Source organism: Carassius auratus, chromosome 35 (genome assembly GCF_003368295.1).
Source record: "Carassius auratus strain Wakin chromosome 35, ASM336829v1, whole genome shotgun sequence".
NCBI lineage: Eukaryota > Metazoa > Chordata > Actinopteri > Cypriniformes > Cyprinidae > Carassius > Carassius auratus.
In genome coordinates, this window is record NC_039277.1 from 1,031,844 (window position 1) to 1,051,184 (window position 19,341).

Here is a 19,341-nt window from a genome sequence, read left to right on the forward strand (position 1 = left end):
AACACAATTTGTGTGAAAAGTGTGTGAGGTTCATGGGATGCTGAGATTTAGGGATGCACTATACCACAATAATCCTCAGCTGAAAATAGTATATATATATTGTATATATATATAAAATGGTGCAAACAGACTGAATTTTTTTAACAGCCAAAGTTATTCAAACTTTTTTTGTTTTGTTGTGTTGTTTTAAGTTCCTTATGAATACTGTACACTGTATAAAGATGCTGGTTAAATGTAAACGTGTTACAATGATAGACATTGAAAACAGACTGTGTGGTCATAATTATGAATGTGGAACTACAGATAAACTTTTTGTTTTTTATATGTGCAATAAGTAGAATAATTGCAACATAAAGGGAAAAAAGTGTAGGTATGGTTAAAAAGCTCGCAGCAATACATTATGACATTAAATCTCAGATAGACTGACTGCAGATAAAAGTAAAAGCTTATCATTATGATTAAATTATATATTGGCTTCATATATATATATATGGCTTCAGAAGACTTGGAATGCAACCCGACATGTTTGTAATGCTTTTATACTGCTTCTATTTTTCAATAAATACCTGTGACTGTACTTTTATTTGCCTGTTACGTGTTTTATATTGTTCAGAAGTGGGTAGGTTTAGGGTAGTGGGGGATTACGTGCTCCAATGAAAGTATACATTTATATAAAATTATTTATATTTAATACAAATGCATGAAAACCATTAAATTAATAAAAACAACTGAAAACAAAGGGTAGCTTGAGCGTCAAAAAGCAACACCACGGTGTCCTGAGCAAGCGTCAATATACGAGACTGTGTTGGCATACAGCATAAAGCATCTCTGAACATGAAGTGAAAACACTTTTTTTATTTTTTGGGGAGAAAATAAAATTCCTGGGCCATTATCTGAATACGTTTTTTCCATGGCAGCTTATCATTCTTTATCAAAGACCTAGCCATGAAAGTCACAATAAAGAAAGCAAATCACTGTTGGTGGTTCAGCCCTCATGATCTGTTCTAGGATAAGTTTAAATTTAAACCAGACATCATGCCAACAGTCTAAAGTCTGTGAGACTATTTTATATTTGACTTCATGAATGATGATTCAAGCAGAGGTTTCATGATTTCATTACGTTTTTTTTTTTTTTTTAAATCAAAGAAAAAGTTGATTTGGGAAAAGTCTATAATGTTCACACATGCTTTCTAGGGAAAAAAAAACATGGTTTCATGGCACCAAGTCTCTATATGCTGTCAGACACATATTGTGGACGTGGGATGCAAATACAATCTAAAGTACCTCATTCATGGACCTTTTACAAAACATTGTATGCAAATTTATGTCAGCATCTGAAAGATGAGCTTCAAAACCACTGAATAATTTTGGTTCTATGTCACATTGATTTTTTTCCCCAATCATAATGTTAGGTATGGATTCTAGCATCAAAAATGTTGCAATTTCGATTTCCGTAATCATTGTCTACCCTCTGACCAATACAATTACACAGACTGCTTTTGCTGGTGTTCTTTTAAGACCTCTACATGTAGATGAAATGTTTTCTGTTAGAAGTTGGTTCAGAGAGACTCAAAATTCTAGTTCATGTCAGATTGTTGTTTTAACAGTGTGGTGGAGGAACAAGAAATGCTTTATGTATGCACTTGTACAGCAGGACAGTGAATAGCATAAGCCAATGTCAAGAACAGAAGCTCCAGTATCTGTTATGATGGATGGGTCAAAGAACTGAAGAGCCACTGACGGTGCTGCAGTAACAGCAGCATAGAGAGTAGAGCTGCAGCCAGGCTGAGGATCATGGGTTTATTCTTCATGTCCACAGACTGGATCTTTCATTTTGCCAAAAACAGCACTTTTTCTTTGAGAGTGGAAGAAGAGATTAGTCTCTTTTCAACAGTTAAATTTGAAGTCTGCATTCATATTATGCACAGCAGCCAAAACCCACTCATGCCCACCAGAGTAGGTGGCATATGGTGGCTGGCTCATCTTCTGAGAACATTACACAGTTCCTCTGAGGAGCCGGTAGACTGTGGATGTGTAGAGATAAACATGCCATCATAACTATGCAGAATTACTGTCTATTGAACTTTATTTGATGGCTTTTAATCCAACAAGGCACACTGTTCACAAATGATATTTAATAAGGGACACAAAACTTTCAGCAATGAACAGTAAACCATTTTTTTCCTTAGTGGGAAGAACATTTTAATAATCTAAAGAATTATTTGCGCAGTGAAAAGATTTCATGGATGTTTAGCAGTTCAACCAACAATAACATTCATTTTTAAGAGCACAAATGAACTTCACGGCACTGATAGAGGGGTACAGCTGAATTGTTCAAACTCTATGCTACTCAAGAACAAGACAAAATACAAATTAGGAGAAATTCTCAGACTTCTTTTTTGTCGAACTGAACCAATGCTCAAAACAGCCAACAGTTTAAAGAGCATTCTCTCGATCACAAAAAGAAGTGCCATGTAATAGAGGGACAATGTATTCTTCATTGTTGTGTGACTGTTAACTCTTTAATGCGCTCAGCAACTTTACTGAAGATGTAGAGCGGGGCGATGTAGGCCGACATCGGTCCTGGAGAGCCACAGTTCTGTGGAGTTTTGCTCCAACCTTCACAAAAACTCACCTAAACCCTATTTGGACGGGTTTTACAGGGGGTCGTTAGAGAAATATGTGTTTCACAGACGTACTTGGTGATTTTAATTCCGTCCGAAGGTAGGTTTAGCCTACTACACACACACACACACACACACACACACACACACACACACACACACACACACACACACACACACACACAAAAGGAAACCAAGTTAAACTAAAGGAACCACACATTAACATGGTTTTGCTATACTAGCCATTTAGTATTTATTGTGTAATAATACTAATGGCAATCATTCTGAATGAATGCAATGCACGCATGCAGAGCGCGTGATCTCTCCAGATGCACAAATCAGACCCTCCCACCTCTGTAATCAACACAGAGATGTTAGTCCAGTCCCAATTGGTACATGAAAATCAGCAATTCATGAAAATCAGTACATGAATTGGTACATGAAAGAATCGAAACTCAAACGTAGTTTAGAAAACTAGTCCCGTCCGAATAGGGCTGAAAGGGGGGGTGAAATGCTCGTTTTCACTCAATATCCTGTTAATCTTGAGTACCTATAGAGTAGTACTGCATCCTTCATAACTCCAAAAAGTCTTTAATTTTATTATAGAGAAAGATAGTCTGTACCGATTTTTCCCGGAAAAACACGACCGGCTGGAGGGGTGACGTGTGGGCGGAGCTAAAGAATCACGCTCGCGAATAGGCTTTTGCGATTGAGAGGATGTGGAAGTTGTGACATTACCGTGAGGAAAAAACCATCATCCCAAACAAACCATGGCTAACAGTCAGATTCAGCCGTTTATTTATGATCCAGAATCAGATCCAGAGGCTGAAACTGAACGAGAGCAGCAGCAGCAACGACTCGCTCCGAGCGGGGCTCGAACCCGTGTCTCCGGCATGGGAGGGGACGCACTAACAAGGAGGCAGAGATATTTTAAGCAGTTTTACTCACCGCCTGTAGTTCCAACATACGATCGTGACCCTTTTTCGTTGGGACTACATTATCCTTAAGAAATAAACGATGTGCAAATCAGTCATCAAACTGGGCTTTGTTTGTAAAACAAACATCTTCGAAATGCAGGGAACAAACACAAACACTTGCACAACTCCGTTGATGCTCTGTAAAAATAAACTCCATCCACTGGTCCCTTAATGCTGTTTCTCTTTTGGTAATCTGTGCAGGGTTGTCTTGCCCTGGCAACCAAAAACACACTCCTTTTGTGACATTTCGCGACGCTCTCGCTCTGATCAGTGAAGTCTGTTGTGCTCTCAGTGCTCTGCTATACGGGAGCGCGCGCTCTGGCAGAAGTGCCCTCAGGACCCATATAAGGAAATTCTGCTCCATCTAACGTCACACAGAGCCATACTCGAAAAAAACTTTCCGAAACTTGTGACAAACCGGAAGGAGTATTTTGGGAACAAAAATACTCCTTCAAACGTTCAACTTAATTTTTGAAACTGTGTCCATGTTTAGCATGGGAATCCAACTCTTTAAGAGTGTAAAAAACTCAGTATGCATGAAATAGCATTTCACCCCCCCCCTTTAAGTGATGGTTTCTAGTAACCCTTAGACCATGATTAGCTGTCCAGGTGTGTTTGATTAGGTTTGGAGCTGAACTCTGCAGGACTGACGCTGGCCACCCCTAAACTAGGGTCTTCTGTAGAATGCATTCTGTTTTTGCTTTTGTTCGAGTACAGTAAGGTTGGGAGGAGCTACCTTGAAAGAAAAATGTTAAGAAATGTTAAATAAATGCATGCATGCTCGTAAATTTTGTGCATTTTCTGTTGTTATAAATCACATTTTTAAAAGATTTTTAGTTTGTGGTATCTTGCCTTTTTTAATTGGATAAGTGAACTGGACTGGGACGTGATCCAGATTTCTCGGCATACAGTATTGTTCAAAATAATAGCAGTACAATGTGACTAACCAGAATAATCAAGGTTTTTAGTATATTTTTTATTGCTACGTGGCAAACAAGTTACCAGTAGGTTCAGTAGATTGTCAGAAAACAAACAAGACCCAGCATTCATGATATGCACGCTCTTAAGGCTGTGCAATTGGGCAATTAGTTGAAAGGGGTGTGTTCAAAAAAATAGCAGTGTCTACCTTTGACTGTACAAACTCAAAACTATTTTGTACAAACATTTTTTTTTTCTGGGATTTAGCAATCCTGTGAATCACTAAACTAATATTTAGTTGTATGACCACAGTTTTTTAAAACTGCTTGACATCTGTGTGGCATGGAGTCAACCAACTTGTGGCACCTCTCAGCTGTTATTCCACTCCATGATTCTTTAACAACATTCCACAATTCATTCACATTTCTTGGTTTTGCTTCAGAAACAGCATTTTTGATATCACCCCACAAGTTCTCAATTGGATTAAGGTCTGGAGATTGGGCTGGCCACTCCATAACATTAATTTTGTTGGTTTGGAACCAAGACTTTGCCCGTTTACTAGTGTGTTTTGGGTCATTGTCTTGTTGAAACAACCATTTCAAGGGCATGTCCTCTTCAGCATAGGGCAACATGACCTCTTCAAGTATTTTAACATATGCAAACTGATCCATGATCCCTGGTATGCGATAAATAGGCCCAACACCATAGTAGGAGAAACATGCCCATATCATGATGCTTGCACCTCCATGCTTCACTGTCTTCACTGTGTACTGTGGCTTGAATTCAGAGTTTGGGGGTCGTCTCACAAACTGCCTGTGGCCCTTGGACCCAAAAAGAACAATTTTACTCTCATCAGTCCACAAAATGTTCCTCCATTTCTCTTTATTCCAGTTGATGTGTTCTTTGGCAAATTGTAACCTCTTCTGCACATGCCTTTTTTTTAACAGAGGGACTTTGCGGGGGATTCTTGAAAATAGATTAGCTTCACACAGACGTCTTCTAACTGTCACAGTACTTACAGGTAACTCCAGACTGTCTTTGATCATCCTGGAGGTGATCATTGGCTGAGCCTTTGCCATTCTGGTTATTCTTCTATCCATTTTGATGGTTGTCTTCCGTTTTCTTCCACGTCTCTCTGGTTTTGCTCTCCATTTTAAGGCATTGGAGATCATTTTAGCTGAACAGCCTATCATTTTTTGCACCTCTTTATAGGTTTTCCCCTCTCTAATCAACTTTTTAATCAAAGTACGCTGTTCTTCTGAACAATGTCTTGAACGACCCATTTTCCTCAGCTTTCAAATGCATGTTCAACAAGTGTTGGCTTCATCCTTAAATAGGGGCCACCTGATTCACACCTGTTTCTTCACAAAATTGATGACCTCAGTGATTGAATGCCACACTGCTATTTTTTTGAACACACCCCTTTCAACTAATTCAACTAATTGCCCAATTTCACAGCCTTAAGAGCGTGCATATCATGAATGCTGGGTCTCATTTGTTTTCTGAGAATCTACTGAACCTACTGGTAACTTGTTTGCCACGTAGCAATAAAAAAATATACGAAAAACCTTGATTATTCTGGTTAGTCACATTGTACTGCTATTATTTTGAACAATACTGTATAAACTATATTTAAATAAATACAATACAAGCCTTTTGTGTTGCTGTAAGCAAACAGCCGTTTTTAATAACTTGACATTTAAAATGACATGTTCCTGTTTGAAATTGTAACATTTCCAAAGTTATTTTAAACATGGAATTTAGCAAAAACACTAATATATTTACCAAGCTCAGTGCCAGGTAAAGGAAAAGGTCAAATATGGTTTTTACTTCCTCATTCTTCAGCTGCATTTCACTCAAATGGGTCACAAGCATAAGAACCTTTCTGATTCCTGTGATACAGCCGCTGTATATGAGCAGGTTTATTTGACCATGATAATCCGGACAGCAGCTGAAATAACTGCACATCAATGTGCTTCTTTTATGACAATCGGTTATCTTAAGATTTAGTATATATATAGTGCAAAAAGACAGAGCAGTTTCAAACACACCTGATGAAGGTGTTATTAATATTATTCTCAGCAGGTTTGTCATTAGGTTGCTTAAGACGGCCTGGTCACTTGCCAGACAATATGCCTTTATGTGACGAGAGAGCCAACGTGCGATGCATCATCAGGCCCATCTGTTCCCTACAGTGATCTGGAGAGCGTGTGCGGCTCCTCAAGCAACCAGCAGCCACTGCTTTACAGCCAACAGCACTGATGTCACTTTACAAAATGGAAGAAACTAATCTTACTAATTTAAAGCATCTTTATTGCTAAATAATATTAATAATAAAAAGAACAACAATGCTTCACACCTTGCACAGTGGCAAACTGTTACACTGAAACAATCAAAAATGTATTAAAGAATAAATTTAATCAGAAGCTCATTGGAAACAAAGTAGCAATAGACTGACAATTGTCTTGAAGTATGTTAAAGGACTGTGAATTGTTTGACTCATTATTCTCAAAGGTTTTCTGTGATAAATCAGGATCAATCACACCTAATTAAATAATCACAAGTATATTACTCAAAGTCCCAAATACACATAAAATGATCTGATGTGGGGGGCACAGCTGATCACATGTGAACATGTGAAACACATCCTCACATCACAATGAAAAAATATATAATTCTGCAGGGTGAAAACAATAAATGTTGCTTTCAGAATGGAAAGGAGAGGGAGTTATAGCACAATGCTTTTATATATATACTGTATATATGTACTGTATATATAAAAAATTGATAGACTTAATAGAGTCTAATCCATGCACTTTCTTAGAAAATTACTCAGGGGTGTATGTATTATTTCAGTTACCCACTGAAGCCAACTGTTTTTCGTTAGTTTTAGACTGTGGTAGTATACTGACAGAACTCATGTCATCTCATTAAAGGTGTTCATGTTGAAACTGATCTTCAGTGACAAAGCGACTGGAAGTCATTGAGCTTCACAAGAGTTAGAGGTGACATTAGCAACAACGACCTCTAGCAATGCAACAAAGTTGAGTTTTATGAACTTTCTAATGAGTGATGAGCCGATGATGACGGTTCACTCGCTGGTCCTGGGGCAGCAATTTTCTGAATCTGCAACTCTTTATAAGATTGTTTGAATAACATTTCACATCACGAATAAAATCTGACAACAATGAACAGAAAACTCATACAGAAAAACAACATGTTTCACATTCTAGATAAAAAAAGACTCTTTTAAATGTAATTTGGGACTACAGGCATGATATTTAGTTCCAGGTTAAGGTATAGGTTATGATATTATACATGTATGTAGGAGTGGAGGTGTAATACAGCATCTGCTGTGAATGTGAGTGAAGACAGAGCTGATGTGATTGGACACTGCAGAGTAGAATGATTTCATTTCTGTCAGAGTGAAGACAAATATACATTGTGTTTAAACAGAGACACAACAAGAGCAACAACTGATCAGTCTCTGGATCTGTATTATGATAAATGATGCATGAAAACATGGATTTATTAATGGCTAATGAGCTTTGAGAGCAGGGTGGCTGATGGCTAATATAAAGCCAATATAGACCTATATGGTATCACAATACTAAAGTAAATAACACATGGAATTTATATTAATTAATTAGTCAATCAATATGAAACAAATATTTGAACTTGATAAAACATGTATCAAGTTCAAATATATGTATGTGACTGTCAAGTGACAGTCCTATAAGATCTGCTCAGAAAAAACTGTCAGAGGATTTAACAAATATTAAAATTAATTTAGGTATTCAAAAATGTATTTAAATGACATAAATGCGTATTTACTGAATACCAACGGTATATGAGAAGGTATTATAGCATTTCCATTTCTATTACTAATAATGAACATTATAATTCTGCAAATGCTATAATTTTGTTTCATATACCATTAACTTTTTTTAAGAGCTCTACTTATTCATTAGACATACTGGCAGTCACAGAGCTATCAAAATAAAAGTTTGACACTTATCGGCCAAACAGAAAAACGTATTGGCCAATGTCGTTAATTAAAAAAAGCCAATAATGCAAATATGGCAATATATAGTGATATATCGACCAACCACTGACAAAAAAATCCATTTTAATTTAAGAAAGACATTAAATTAAATTTAATATAAAAACATTCTTATTGACTATGACTTTGTGACAAAATGGTTAATGTGCACAATTGTCATCAGTGGACACTTTTCATCACGCATTTAAACGTGTCTGATATATTGAATAAAAGCACTTTACAGATGATGTACTCTAACAGAATTAAATCTGTATAAGGTCTGTTTATCTGCCTGCTGACCATTAAACTCACCTTATTTTATACCCTCATTAAAGCAGCACAGCTCGGTGCGACCTACAGGTTCATGAGCAGCATACATGCATTCACATCTTTGATTCTACTTGATAATTCATGCACTGAGAAATATTCACACTGAATGATATTTTGGCCACTATCAGAATTAGATTTATTAGACATCGGGCCATAACTATGCTACTGTTGCCAAACATATACATGCTACATGCAGCTCAAAGTCATTACATTCATATGAATAACACAATGCTTCTTAAAAATGTACAGGAGAGCATGTGAGTGTCTGTATAATCTATATAAATAAAACACACAGTTTCTATGCGCAGCCTTGGAATGGTGTGGAAATGCATGTGTAGGATAAAACGCTGGAAGCAGTCAGGTCAGTTCACTGCTGCTCAGAATAAACCTCCAGTATAGTGGGTACATGCCATATAGCGCTGTATGATGCCTTCATTACACAGCACACACTAAAAACATAATAAACCAGTGCAGATTTGTGGATGTCACGGCTGCTGGCAGTTTTCACAAGGAATACACAAGGTCTTTCTGCAGCTCAAACTATTAAATATGAATCCAATGAAATGCATGAACTGAAAAAAAGTATAAAGTGTAGCTTGTTTATACTACCGTTCAGTCTCACGTTTACCAAAGTTGCATTTATTTGATCAAAAATAGTCAAAACTCACTGTAATATTTTGAAATACTATTACAGTTTTAAATAACTTTTCTATTTTCTGTTATAAAATGCAATTTATTGGTGGCAAAGTTATTATTAGCAGATGTTACTTTAGTGTCACACAATCATGCAGAAATCATTCTGATATGCTGATTTGCATAATAGCTGAGCCCAAACTTTTGAATAGTAGCTTTGGCTAAAAGCATCTGTTAAATGCAGTGTTGTCTCCCTGAACATCTGAACCCAAAACATCTGTTGACTTCAATTTCTGAACATTTTTAGGAATAAAAAAACCCTTCAAGTACTTAATCAAGCCACTTTTCTTTAATCATGATGACGTTTTATTCACGTCATTGCATTTGCGTTGGCTCTCGATTTGAGCTATTTCATCCGCAACCATTAAAATATTTGGTTTCTACAGCGTCTCATTTGGCGCACTGCAACCTGTAAACCGCATCCACTGGTTCTAACTCTATAGCAATAGCTACTCTATAATGGTTTATCAGAGCATTGCAATTTATAAACATTTAAAAAAAGTTAAAGGTTTTTCAAAGTGCAACATAAGAGAACATCAGGAACATCACTGTTAAACTACTGGGCCACTTAAGTGAATTGGCAAGTCCTGCCGCTTTGTTTTTCGGTCTTGAAGTTTCTTGCCAGGAAAACCAACATGTTCACTTTGTCTGGTTTCAGCTAAGATATTAACAGAGTGACAATGTTGCCAGCCGCACTGAATACACTCTCTGAGGGAGTGCTCGTAGCAACTATAGTTATATATTCTATGGCAACTTTCAAAAGAAGAAGGAATCAAGCCTGATTAGAGCCCTGCATTTCAGCTTTACGCCCCTCAGGCTGGGCTTCAGGCCAGTTTTCACCTCATAGTTCAGACTTTGTCCGGGCTTCGGGCCTGTTTTAGGCTTGTCCTTATTTTTATATTTTAGACATAAATCAATTAGTAATGAAAAAATGCAGTGCTGGTGGAAACAACACGAGACAGTGCTACTGCGACTGTCAAGAGTGGCTCGACAGATTTGGTGCATGCTGTCAGCGCATCTGAACAGTTCTGCGTTCAAATACACGCAATAGGCTTAAGCTTGCCTCAAAGCACCAGCAAAAGTAATTACCATAAATGTGACGGGGGAAATAGTAAGGATATATTTAAATTATTTACTAATAAACTAGTGTTTTCTGAGTCTGTGTCACAAGGACTCTCCATTTCCTTAGATGTGCCTTTAGAGAGAAGTGCATCTTTACGGATTACGATTATGATTATAATTATAGAATTTGTTTTTTTTTTTACATTTCATTTCATTAAGTAATCATTTCAATCTCTCTTTCTCTTTCTCTCTCTCTCTCTTTCTCTCTCTCTATATATATATATAATATATATATGTTATCATGTCTGAGTTTGTTCATTTTTGTGAAGCGCTCCTGTTAAAGACGAGATGGCAGAAAGCGCATCGTGTTTTCTTTATTTTATAAAAGCACAACATTTTGTTGATATTGTGAGTTCACACACAAATAAAAGTAGACCATTTACAGTTACAAGTGATTACTCTTACTTTTATGAGCATAAATGATGGCGTATCCACTGAAGAAAAATGCAAGAGATCACACTGGCTCCTCCGTGTCCTGCAAAGCATCTCCACACAAACTACTGGATATAGTTCACAATTATCTAGGTTTAACATTTAAACATTGTTATATTCTTGATCTGTTTTATATCTATAGATCTTATTTTAGGCTATTCATGATGATTTGAGAAGGCTAAATTGATCAAACATAGGCTCACTACTGTCTGCCGCTGGCCGCTTGGTACATAAAAAAAAAAAAAAAAAAAAACTATGGCTTTATGGCTTTAAATTTGATAACTAAACTAAAGAGTTTTTAAGGACCCGAGGAAAGCCTGCAAAAAAGAATAAAAGCATCACTACACTGGGATCTGTACCACTGAAAAATAAGCTGTCCTCTGCTTGTGTAAAGCAGCAGTTGTCTAAAGATAGCAACTGCGATTTTCCATTTAATATACAGTTATTAATCTTTTGACCTTTGATTTAACACTTTATTTTCAGACAGATGAGCTGCGTCACATCGCCTGCGTTTATAAACCTGATATCACACAATCATTTCAGAAGCATCCTGCCATGAAGAAAACAACCTCTATTAAATTAAACACTTGAAATGTTCATTCTTTTATTTATTTATTAATTAATGTTTTTTTTTTTTTGTTCTGGACCAACAGGAGAACAATCAGAATCATTAAGATCAGTTACTGATCTATCCAAATGAATGTGTTAATGACTGTAACGTGACATACAGCCAAGTATGATGACCTATACTCGGAATTCGTGCCCTGCATTTAACCCATCCAAAGTGTGTAAACACAGCAGCAAACACACACACACACATACACACACCGTGAACACACAACCGGAGCAGTGGGCAGCCATTTATGCTGCGGTGCCCGGGGAGCAGTTGGGGGTTCAGTGCCTTGCTGGTATAATACAATACCTGCTTTCCCAAGACTCAAACTCGCAACCTTTTGATAACAAGTCCGAATCTCTAACCATTAGGCCACAACTTCCCCCTCCAACAAGATATGCAGAAAGACACCTAAACTGACAAATTAAGTAGTGCCATAAAGATAATCATAGCAAAACAGGTGTCATTTATTACAAAGAAAGACGCACAAGCACATTTTACTAGCAAAACACTTGATTGCTAGGTATAAAATGACAACACAAATAGCTCGTGTTGAAAATGAAGGTTTATGTTTCTGTTCAATTCATCACAGGTCAAAAGCTTGGCAAACACCTTCAGCATTATGTGTGCTGAGTCCAGCAAAAATAGGTCTGATAAGAATAGAAGCATCATAAGTGTGGCGGCGGTGATTGGTGTCTGATTACACGGAGGCGTACAGCCTCTCATGTCTCTGTTTTAAAGGCCAGACCTTCAACAAATCCAAAGATCTCAAGGGATTTCAGTACACCAGGACAGGACCAGAACACTCAAATGTTACTGCAGTAAATCCCTGTCAACTGGTGAACAGTTGCTCTTATTAGACATCATTCAGTATATATACATCTGAGCCATATCTAATCAATCCTTACATGGTGAGGTTTATAACTGAGCTTGCATACTTAGCCCGGAGGAGGACAGGTCCACTACACTGCTGTAATCAGACTGCTGTCAGTGTGAACACCACCTAATATTTACAGTGCGTCCAATATGACACACTGAGTAAGTGCCACATTTTAAATTGAATGTTACCATTAAAAAAGTGAAAAATATTAGGGATGCCAATCCGATCTGATTTGATCTGCTGATACCAAGTCCTGATCAGATACTTATTATTTTCCTTTTGCTAGGCAACAATTAAGTACAAAAACGTTATTAAAATCAATCCAGTGTAAACAGGGATATGCAGGGACTTCCTCAGGGACAGGGGATCAAATGTAAAAAAAAAGGGATATCTATCATCACTCATATCCAAAATAACAATTGGTAGATGTAAACGTTACGATAATAGACATTGTAAACAGGCTGTGTGCTCACAATTAATAATATGGGACTACTGATATAAAGTTCTTGTGATAAGTAAAACAACAAGATAATGGGGAACATGAAGGGAAAAAACTCGAGGTAAGGAAAGAGAGCATGAAACTTGTGAATGTCAGAATGCCAGTCTGTCAGTCAAGTCCGAAGCAAGACACAACTCATTATGACAATGATGTCTCAGAGAGTCTGACAGAAGATAGTGAATAGTAAATAAATTACTTATGTATGATTCCTTACAAAAGTGTGCATCAAATACGTTAAACACAGCAGTCCATGGTTAGGATGTGAGGCATCCTTGATGATGTTCATTGCCCTGCCAAGACAGCACTTGTGATAAATGCTCTCAATGGTAGTTAAGTGGGTGCCAGTGAGCCTTTGGGCAGTTTTCACCACCAGTGAAGTGCTTTGTGGTCTGATGTGGAGTAACTTTTTTTACCACACCTTTCTCCCACCAGAACAGTGTTTCCATGTTTTTTGTCTGGTGAGTCGCAGTGTTTTTGTATGTCTTCATCACGTCTACCTGTCTTTAAGCACACACTCGTGAGTTTCTGCTCAATGTCGGCAGAACCACATTTTTTGAGTTAAACGGGATCTCTGTCTGCTCCAGAGACCTACACCATCACCGACCCCCACTACTGCATCTCGCCCACATCGGAGGCACCACAAGAGGCTTGAGAGGAAGCAGGAGAGGGGTAAGTGCAGAGCTATCCAGCCAAGCTAACGGCTAACCCACACAAGCCAGCTATCCCCACCATTTTACTGGCTAATGTACGGTCTTTGGACAATAAACTGGACTAAATCCGACTACTGCACTCAACTCAGAGGACTGTAAGAGACTGTTGTGTTTTTGTGTTCACAGAAACATGGCTCAGCAACAGTGTTCCAGACTGCGCTATTCTTCTTGAACATTCAACATGTTCCTCTGACCATCAACGGTGCAAATGTGGACAGAGTAAGCAGCACCAAGTTTCTGGCTGTGCACATCACAGAGGACCTCCAATAAAACACATGAGTGTCTCTAATTCCTCCACAAACTGAGAAGAGCCAGAGCCCCGGCCCCCATCATGTACACCTTCTACAGAGGCACCATCGAGAGCATCCTGACGAGCTGCATCACTGTGTAGTATGGTGCCTGCAACACGTCCTACCAAAAGACCCTTCAACGCATAGCGAGAGCAGCTGAGAAGATCATTGGTGTCTCTCTGCCCTCCCTCCAGGACATTTATGGAACCTGTCTCACCTGCAAAGCCCTCTGCATTGCAGGTAATCCCACCCATCAGACATACAGCTTCTTCAAGGGGGGGGGGGGCAAGTTCATGAGGGAGATCAGCTTCCTGACAGCCTGATTAATGAAGCTGTCCTTCAGTCTGCTGGTCCTGGCCTGGAGACTCTGCAGTCTCCTCACAGACTGAAGGACAGCTTCATTCATCAGGCTGTCAGGAAGCTAAACTCCCTCACGACCTTGCCCCCCCCCCTCTCTTCTTTTTGCCCCAGGCACCACTGAACTCCGAACCCCCTGCCCTCTCACCCCCCCCCCCTCCATGTGCCTGGTTCTGCTTTATTTAACTTTATTTTTATTTTATTTTATATGCACCAATGGTTTGAGAGTAAAAAAATCAAATTCTCTGTATGTATATGCTATACATGTGGAGGAATTGACAATAAAGCAGACTTGACTTGAATTAACCTCTTGATGTCGGCAAAGGCAGGAGTGCTTGCATTTTTTCCTTATAACAGTGAAAATAACTTAAAGTTCTCCATCATTTTTGATCATGCACATAGGTGTAATACATAATTTGAATCCATGACAGATCTACTTTTATTTGAGTGCATTCACAATATCAACAAAACATTTTGCTTTTTTAAAAATAAAAAAATAAACAGGGTGCGCGTCGGAGCATGTGCTGTTATCTCCACCAACTGGAAACTTTTTCAGGCTTCTGATCAGCCAACACGGCTTTACGGTTGAGATTATTTAGCCACTTGTTGGCTTTGCATGCTCCCGACAGTGTTTCATAGCACTGCATGTTATGCACATAGCGTTTTCATGTGTACAGAGATTGTTTTAAAATCAGAAGAAGGAAAAACACAGTTTATAAAAACACCTGTGTACGTTTGGACATGGCCTCAGTGAAGACCATGACATTACAGTCCATAAGCCATCTGTGTGAGGGTCCAGGTCTTCAGGTTATCCAACTTGTTTATTAGAAACCGTACATTGGCAAGGCAGATGCTATGTAGATCTGTCTGGTGTGGGTTCAGTCTTAGCTTAGCACTACAGACTGTATAAAAACATAGACGTAATGTCCGTGACATCACCCGTAGGTTTCTGAAGAGCATTTTTAAAGCCCAAAGTCGGTGGAGCCGACCGTTGCCATTTTGCCAGCCTAGATAATCGAAAATGGGCTGAGGTGGGACGTGGTTGGAGCTGGTTGAAGAAACCACACCCAACTAACACGCCGATTGTGACAGCAGTGGCACTAAAGTGGCCAGGCCCTTAATTATACACAATTTTAAGGCTTAATATAATTTAAACAGAATTCACCTCCTTCACGTGAGAGACCGCTTGCTTAGCACCCAGCCCTCCACACTTCCCCCATGTCTGTTTATGATTTTGATATTGACGGCGAACACAAGTGATCCACTTGTCTGCAGTGATTTGTAGCTCCAAGGGAAAGAAAGTGAAATTTGTGACATTTGCTAAGTATGGTTATTGAGGGTGGAAGAGAGCGCAGTTCATTAACTCCCTCCCACCTACAACTCCTCCCAGCACCGAGACTAGAATTGGCAACCTTCATGTAACTAGTCCAAGTGTCTAGCCATTAGGCCACAGCGGCTCCAGAGGGAGTTCACCAAAATCGAAAGGTTGGTGGTTGGAGAACCATTTTTTGATGTCCAAAAGTGATTGTTTGCTGTAGGTGTAGTTTGCATAACTGAAAGGAGCGAGCACATAGGAAATAACCAAGCAAATTAACACTATTTTCAGAAATTTGGTAAGATGCTGTGCCTTGCGATGCACATTCGCTGCCATATTGTCTCTAAGATGGTCATTCACATACTTCACAACAAGAAAACAAGGCTATAATCATATACACATTAACATTAAACTTGCGAACATTTCAATAATGCAAAATGGTCAGCCACCAAATGACAGTGTGTAACTCGAGTAGACAAAGAAATTAGATATTTGATGTATCAAAAGAGAATGTTTAATATTGCAAGAGATATCAGACAAACTGTGGTGTTTGCCAATCAAACAGACACACAGTCTTCAACAGTCACTGATACTTTCAAGTTTATTTGAGTCTGTCTCCACAGTCGTTCTGAAAAGACGCTCTTAACAAGCCACAATGTTTCTCAGGGTTATAAAACCTTACTTTTATTAAACATTAAATCTGTTTTTGTTTATAAATAAATAAAGATGGTCTGCATCATTTACTGATATGTAATTAACCCCATAAATTGACACGTTTGCCCTAAACTTGTGATCTAATAATACCATAAAACATTAAGTTCTGATACAAAAGGTGCTGAACTTCAGATACCAACCAAGTTCCTTCAGATGCCAAACCAAGAAATATGAAAGGACAAACTGATTCATCAATATATTCTGAGTTTTGGCAGGCTGATTTCACTGCAGAAAACAAGATTGTGACTCACACAACTGAAAACTTTACCTTGTACTACAATTTACTCAAAATAAGCCATTGAAATGAGCTTGGAAACAACTTTAAATGATTTTGTCCTTGTGGTCTCACAACTTAATAAAGCTGTCTGATTGGTTTGCTTGTTTGCTTCAACTAACAAACTGCTTCAACTAACTAAACCTAGACTAGATTAACAGTATCCATTACAAGCAATCTTGTGATCAGAAAGACATATTTGACAGCAAAATCAACCTGAAGAACACAGTACACACAATCTTCTGTTCTCTCATTAAGACGGATCAGTCGGACCATAAAAAGCTCATGAAAGTGGCCAGCTCATGGAGTTGGCAGAGGACAGACACGACAGACGCTCGGCAAGGGCACTTGCTTTTGGTGCAGCTTTATATAACGCCTTATAAAGTGCTCGCTGAAGATACTGCCAAGTTATTGAGCATGCAATACACATCCTGTTAGTGTGAGAATTGTACGTAACTGTGCACTATCCGGAAGAAGTGCTGGTAGGGGGGTGGGGGGTATTTAATTATCTATGTCCGCTGATTTTGGCAGATCACACTCTTTTGAGTCCGCACCGGGCTGTTTTGGCCTGTCACTGATTGACTCGGGTGCCAGCGGGACAAGATTGTCTAGCAGGGGGGCCACAGATCTGATGGTCAGGGCTGGGTAGTTACATGTAACCTGGATTATGTAATCACAAAGTAAATATTTCAATTTTTTGGTGTTCAAGTGTTGAATAAACTGAAAAACACTTTTATCTTGAATCTTGAATGCATTGTAGGCTTTAGATTAGCACCAGCAAAAGCATACATTTAAATCTTTGCGAGCATCACTTACGACACAAACAACTCAAGAACCGAATATTTGCATGAAACAATTAACTCCATATTAAAAAATAAATGACAGTAACACAACTTTGCTGTGAAACAAATATTTTCTCTCATGCTTCTGTCCTGTTTTATTCAGTATACAGATGTTTCTTAGCCTCACATCATGCATCATTGCATTCTGCAGTCTTAGTAGTGCCACAAAATAATTTTTTGTATGTTTATTTCAGATTTCTCTTTTAAGTATGGTCATGGTGGAGCAGTATTTTGAAGAAAATCTTGCTGAGATCTACGTGCATTAGTTCAGGCCTCCAAATATCCATGTCTGTACTAATGAAGCCGAGTCGAGAGCCCTTTTGTCCTGAGCTTGTATTAAGAGCACAAACATCAGGCTGACGGTGATTGACTAGTAAAAATCAGATGATCTTATGAAAACAAGAGAAAGTACACAGCATTGTGTGTTATAGAATATCACCACACTCAAAGGACCTGGGGCAGCTGATTTCTAATCTGAAATGTTTTGTCTAGCTGGTTTTTAACAAAAGTTATCCTTTCATACATCATCTCAAAGAGGAACGCTGAGAGATCTGTTTGAGACGTACCTTCAGCAGCTCCCGGGGGAAATCTTGTCCTCCATCGAGTCCGTCCAGGTTATTGATGAATTCCTGGCACGTCATCTTCTTCCCAATATTCTGTGGGGCATGAGAAACAGTTATAGGGCTGCTAATGGGACAGGATGGCATACCTGGCATACCCTGATTTACCCCTGCATGTCCAACACGACCTTACGCCACTGACAGCAGGAGAGGGGATCTCTAATGAATTCATGCTGACATCCCAGCATGCACTGCTACAATGGCTGGAAATCACTCAGTCCTGCTTTCTCATCAAATTTACAAACTGAATAGAGCCTGCTATTAAAAGAAAGGAGCCCTACAGTATTCACTGGGGTGGGCGGCAAGGCCAAAACCTTAAATCACAGTATGAGTCATTTTATATCACAGAGTTTATCACTATGTAATTGTTTTCGCTGGAAATTCCATGTAAAACACAGTTAATATAAGAGATACACTACCATAACTGTAGGAGACATCTTGAAGAGCTAATGCTGAAAGGACCTTGTCAAGTAATCCCAGAAGGTGCTCTCTGGTTGGGTTTGAAACTACTTTTGAAAAAAGGGAATCTAAGGCACTTCTTCTGGTCCACAAATGTTAAAAGCCTCTAGAAGTCCCTTGGATTCCCTTTTTTTAATGTATACTTTTATTCAGCAATGATCCATTAAATTAATTTAAAAAAAAGACAAAAGATTTATCATGTTTTTGAGCTTTCTATTTAACAAAAAATGCTGAAAAATAAACAGGTATAAATTATATAAAAATATGAAATGTATCTGTATAGTGCTTTTCACAAGACACATTTTTGTTTCAAAGCAGTTCTACAGTAACTGTGCTGTCATGTACAGCTTTACCATGCAGCAAGTTTTATTACTGGGCAATATGACAACATAACAAGATGATATAACTGATTCTCCAATACCTAGATCATTTTAGATCTATTTATATTGTAGTCAACATTGTCTTACATATGTATCAGTGCAGCATTATTAAATATATCAAAATAAAAACAGTAATTTCCAATTTTTATATTTCAAAATATTACTGTATTTTTGGTCAAATAAATGCAGCCTTGGTGAACAGAAGAGACATCTTTCAAAAAAATGTTTAAAAAGCCCAAACGTTGGAACT

General features: G+C 38.3%; 1 protein-coding gene across 4 annotated transcripts in view; it reads right to left on the reverse strand.

Annotated features, from left to right (window-relative positions):
* The window catches only part of LOC113053975 (PH and SEC7 domain-containing protein 3-like), a 103,453-nt gene that overhangs the window by 23,252 nt on the left and 60,860 nt on the right, over nucleotides 1-19,341 (reverse strand). For all 4 annotated transcript variants that reach the window (XM_026219147.1, XM_026219149.1, XM_026219151.1 and 1 more), the window contains one exon: nucleotides 18,199-18,288. In XM_026219147.1, coding sequence (XP_026074932.1) covers nucleotides 18,199-18,288 — 90 coding nt within the window. The remainder of the gene's footprint in view (nucleotides 1-18,198; nucleotides 18,289-19,341) is intronic.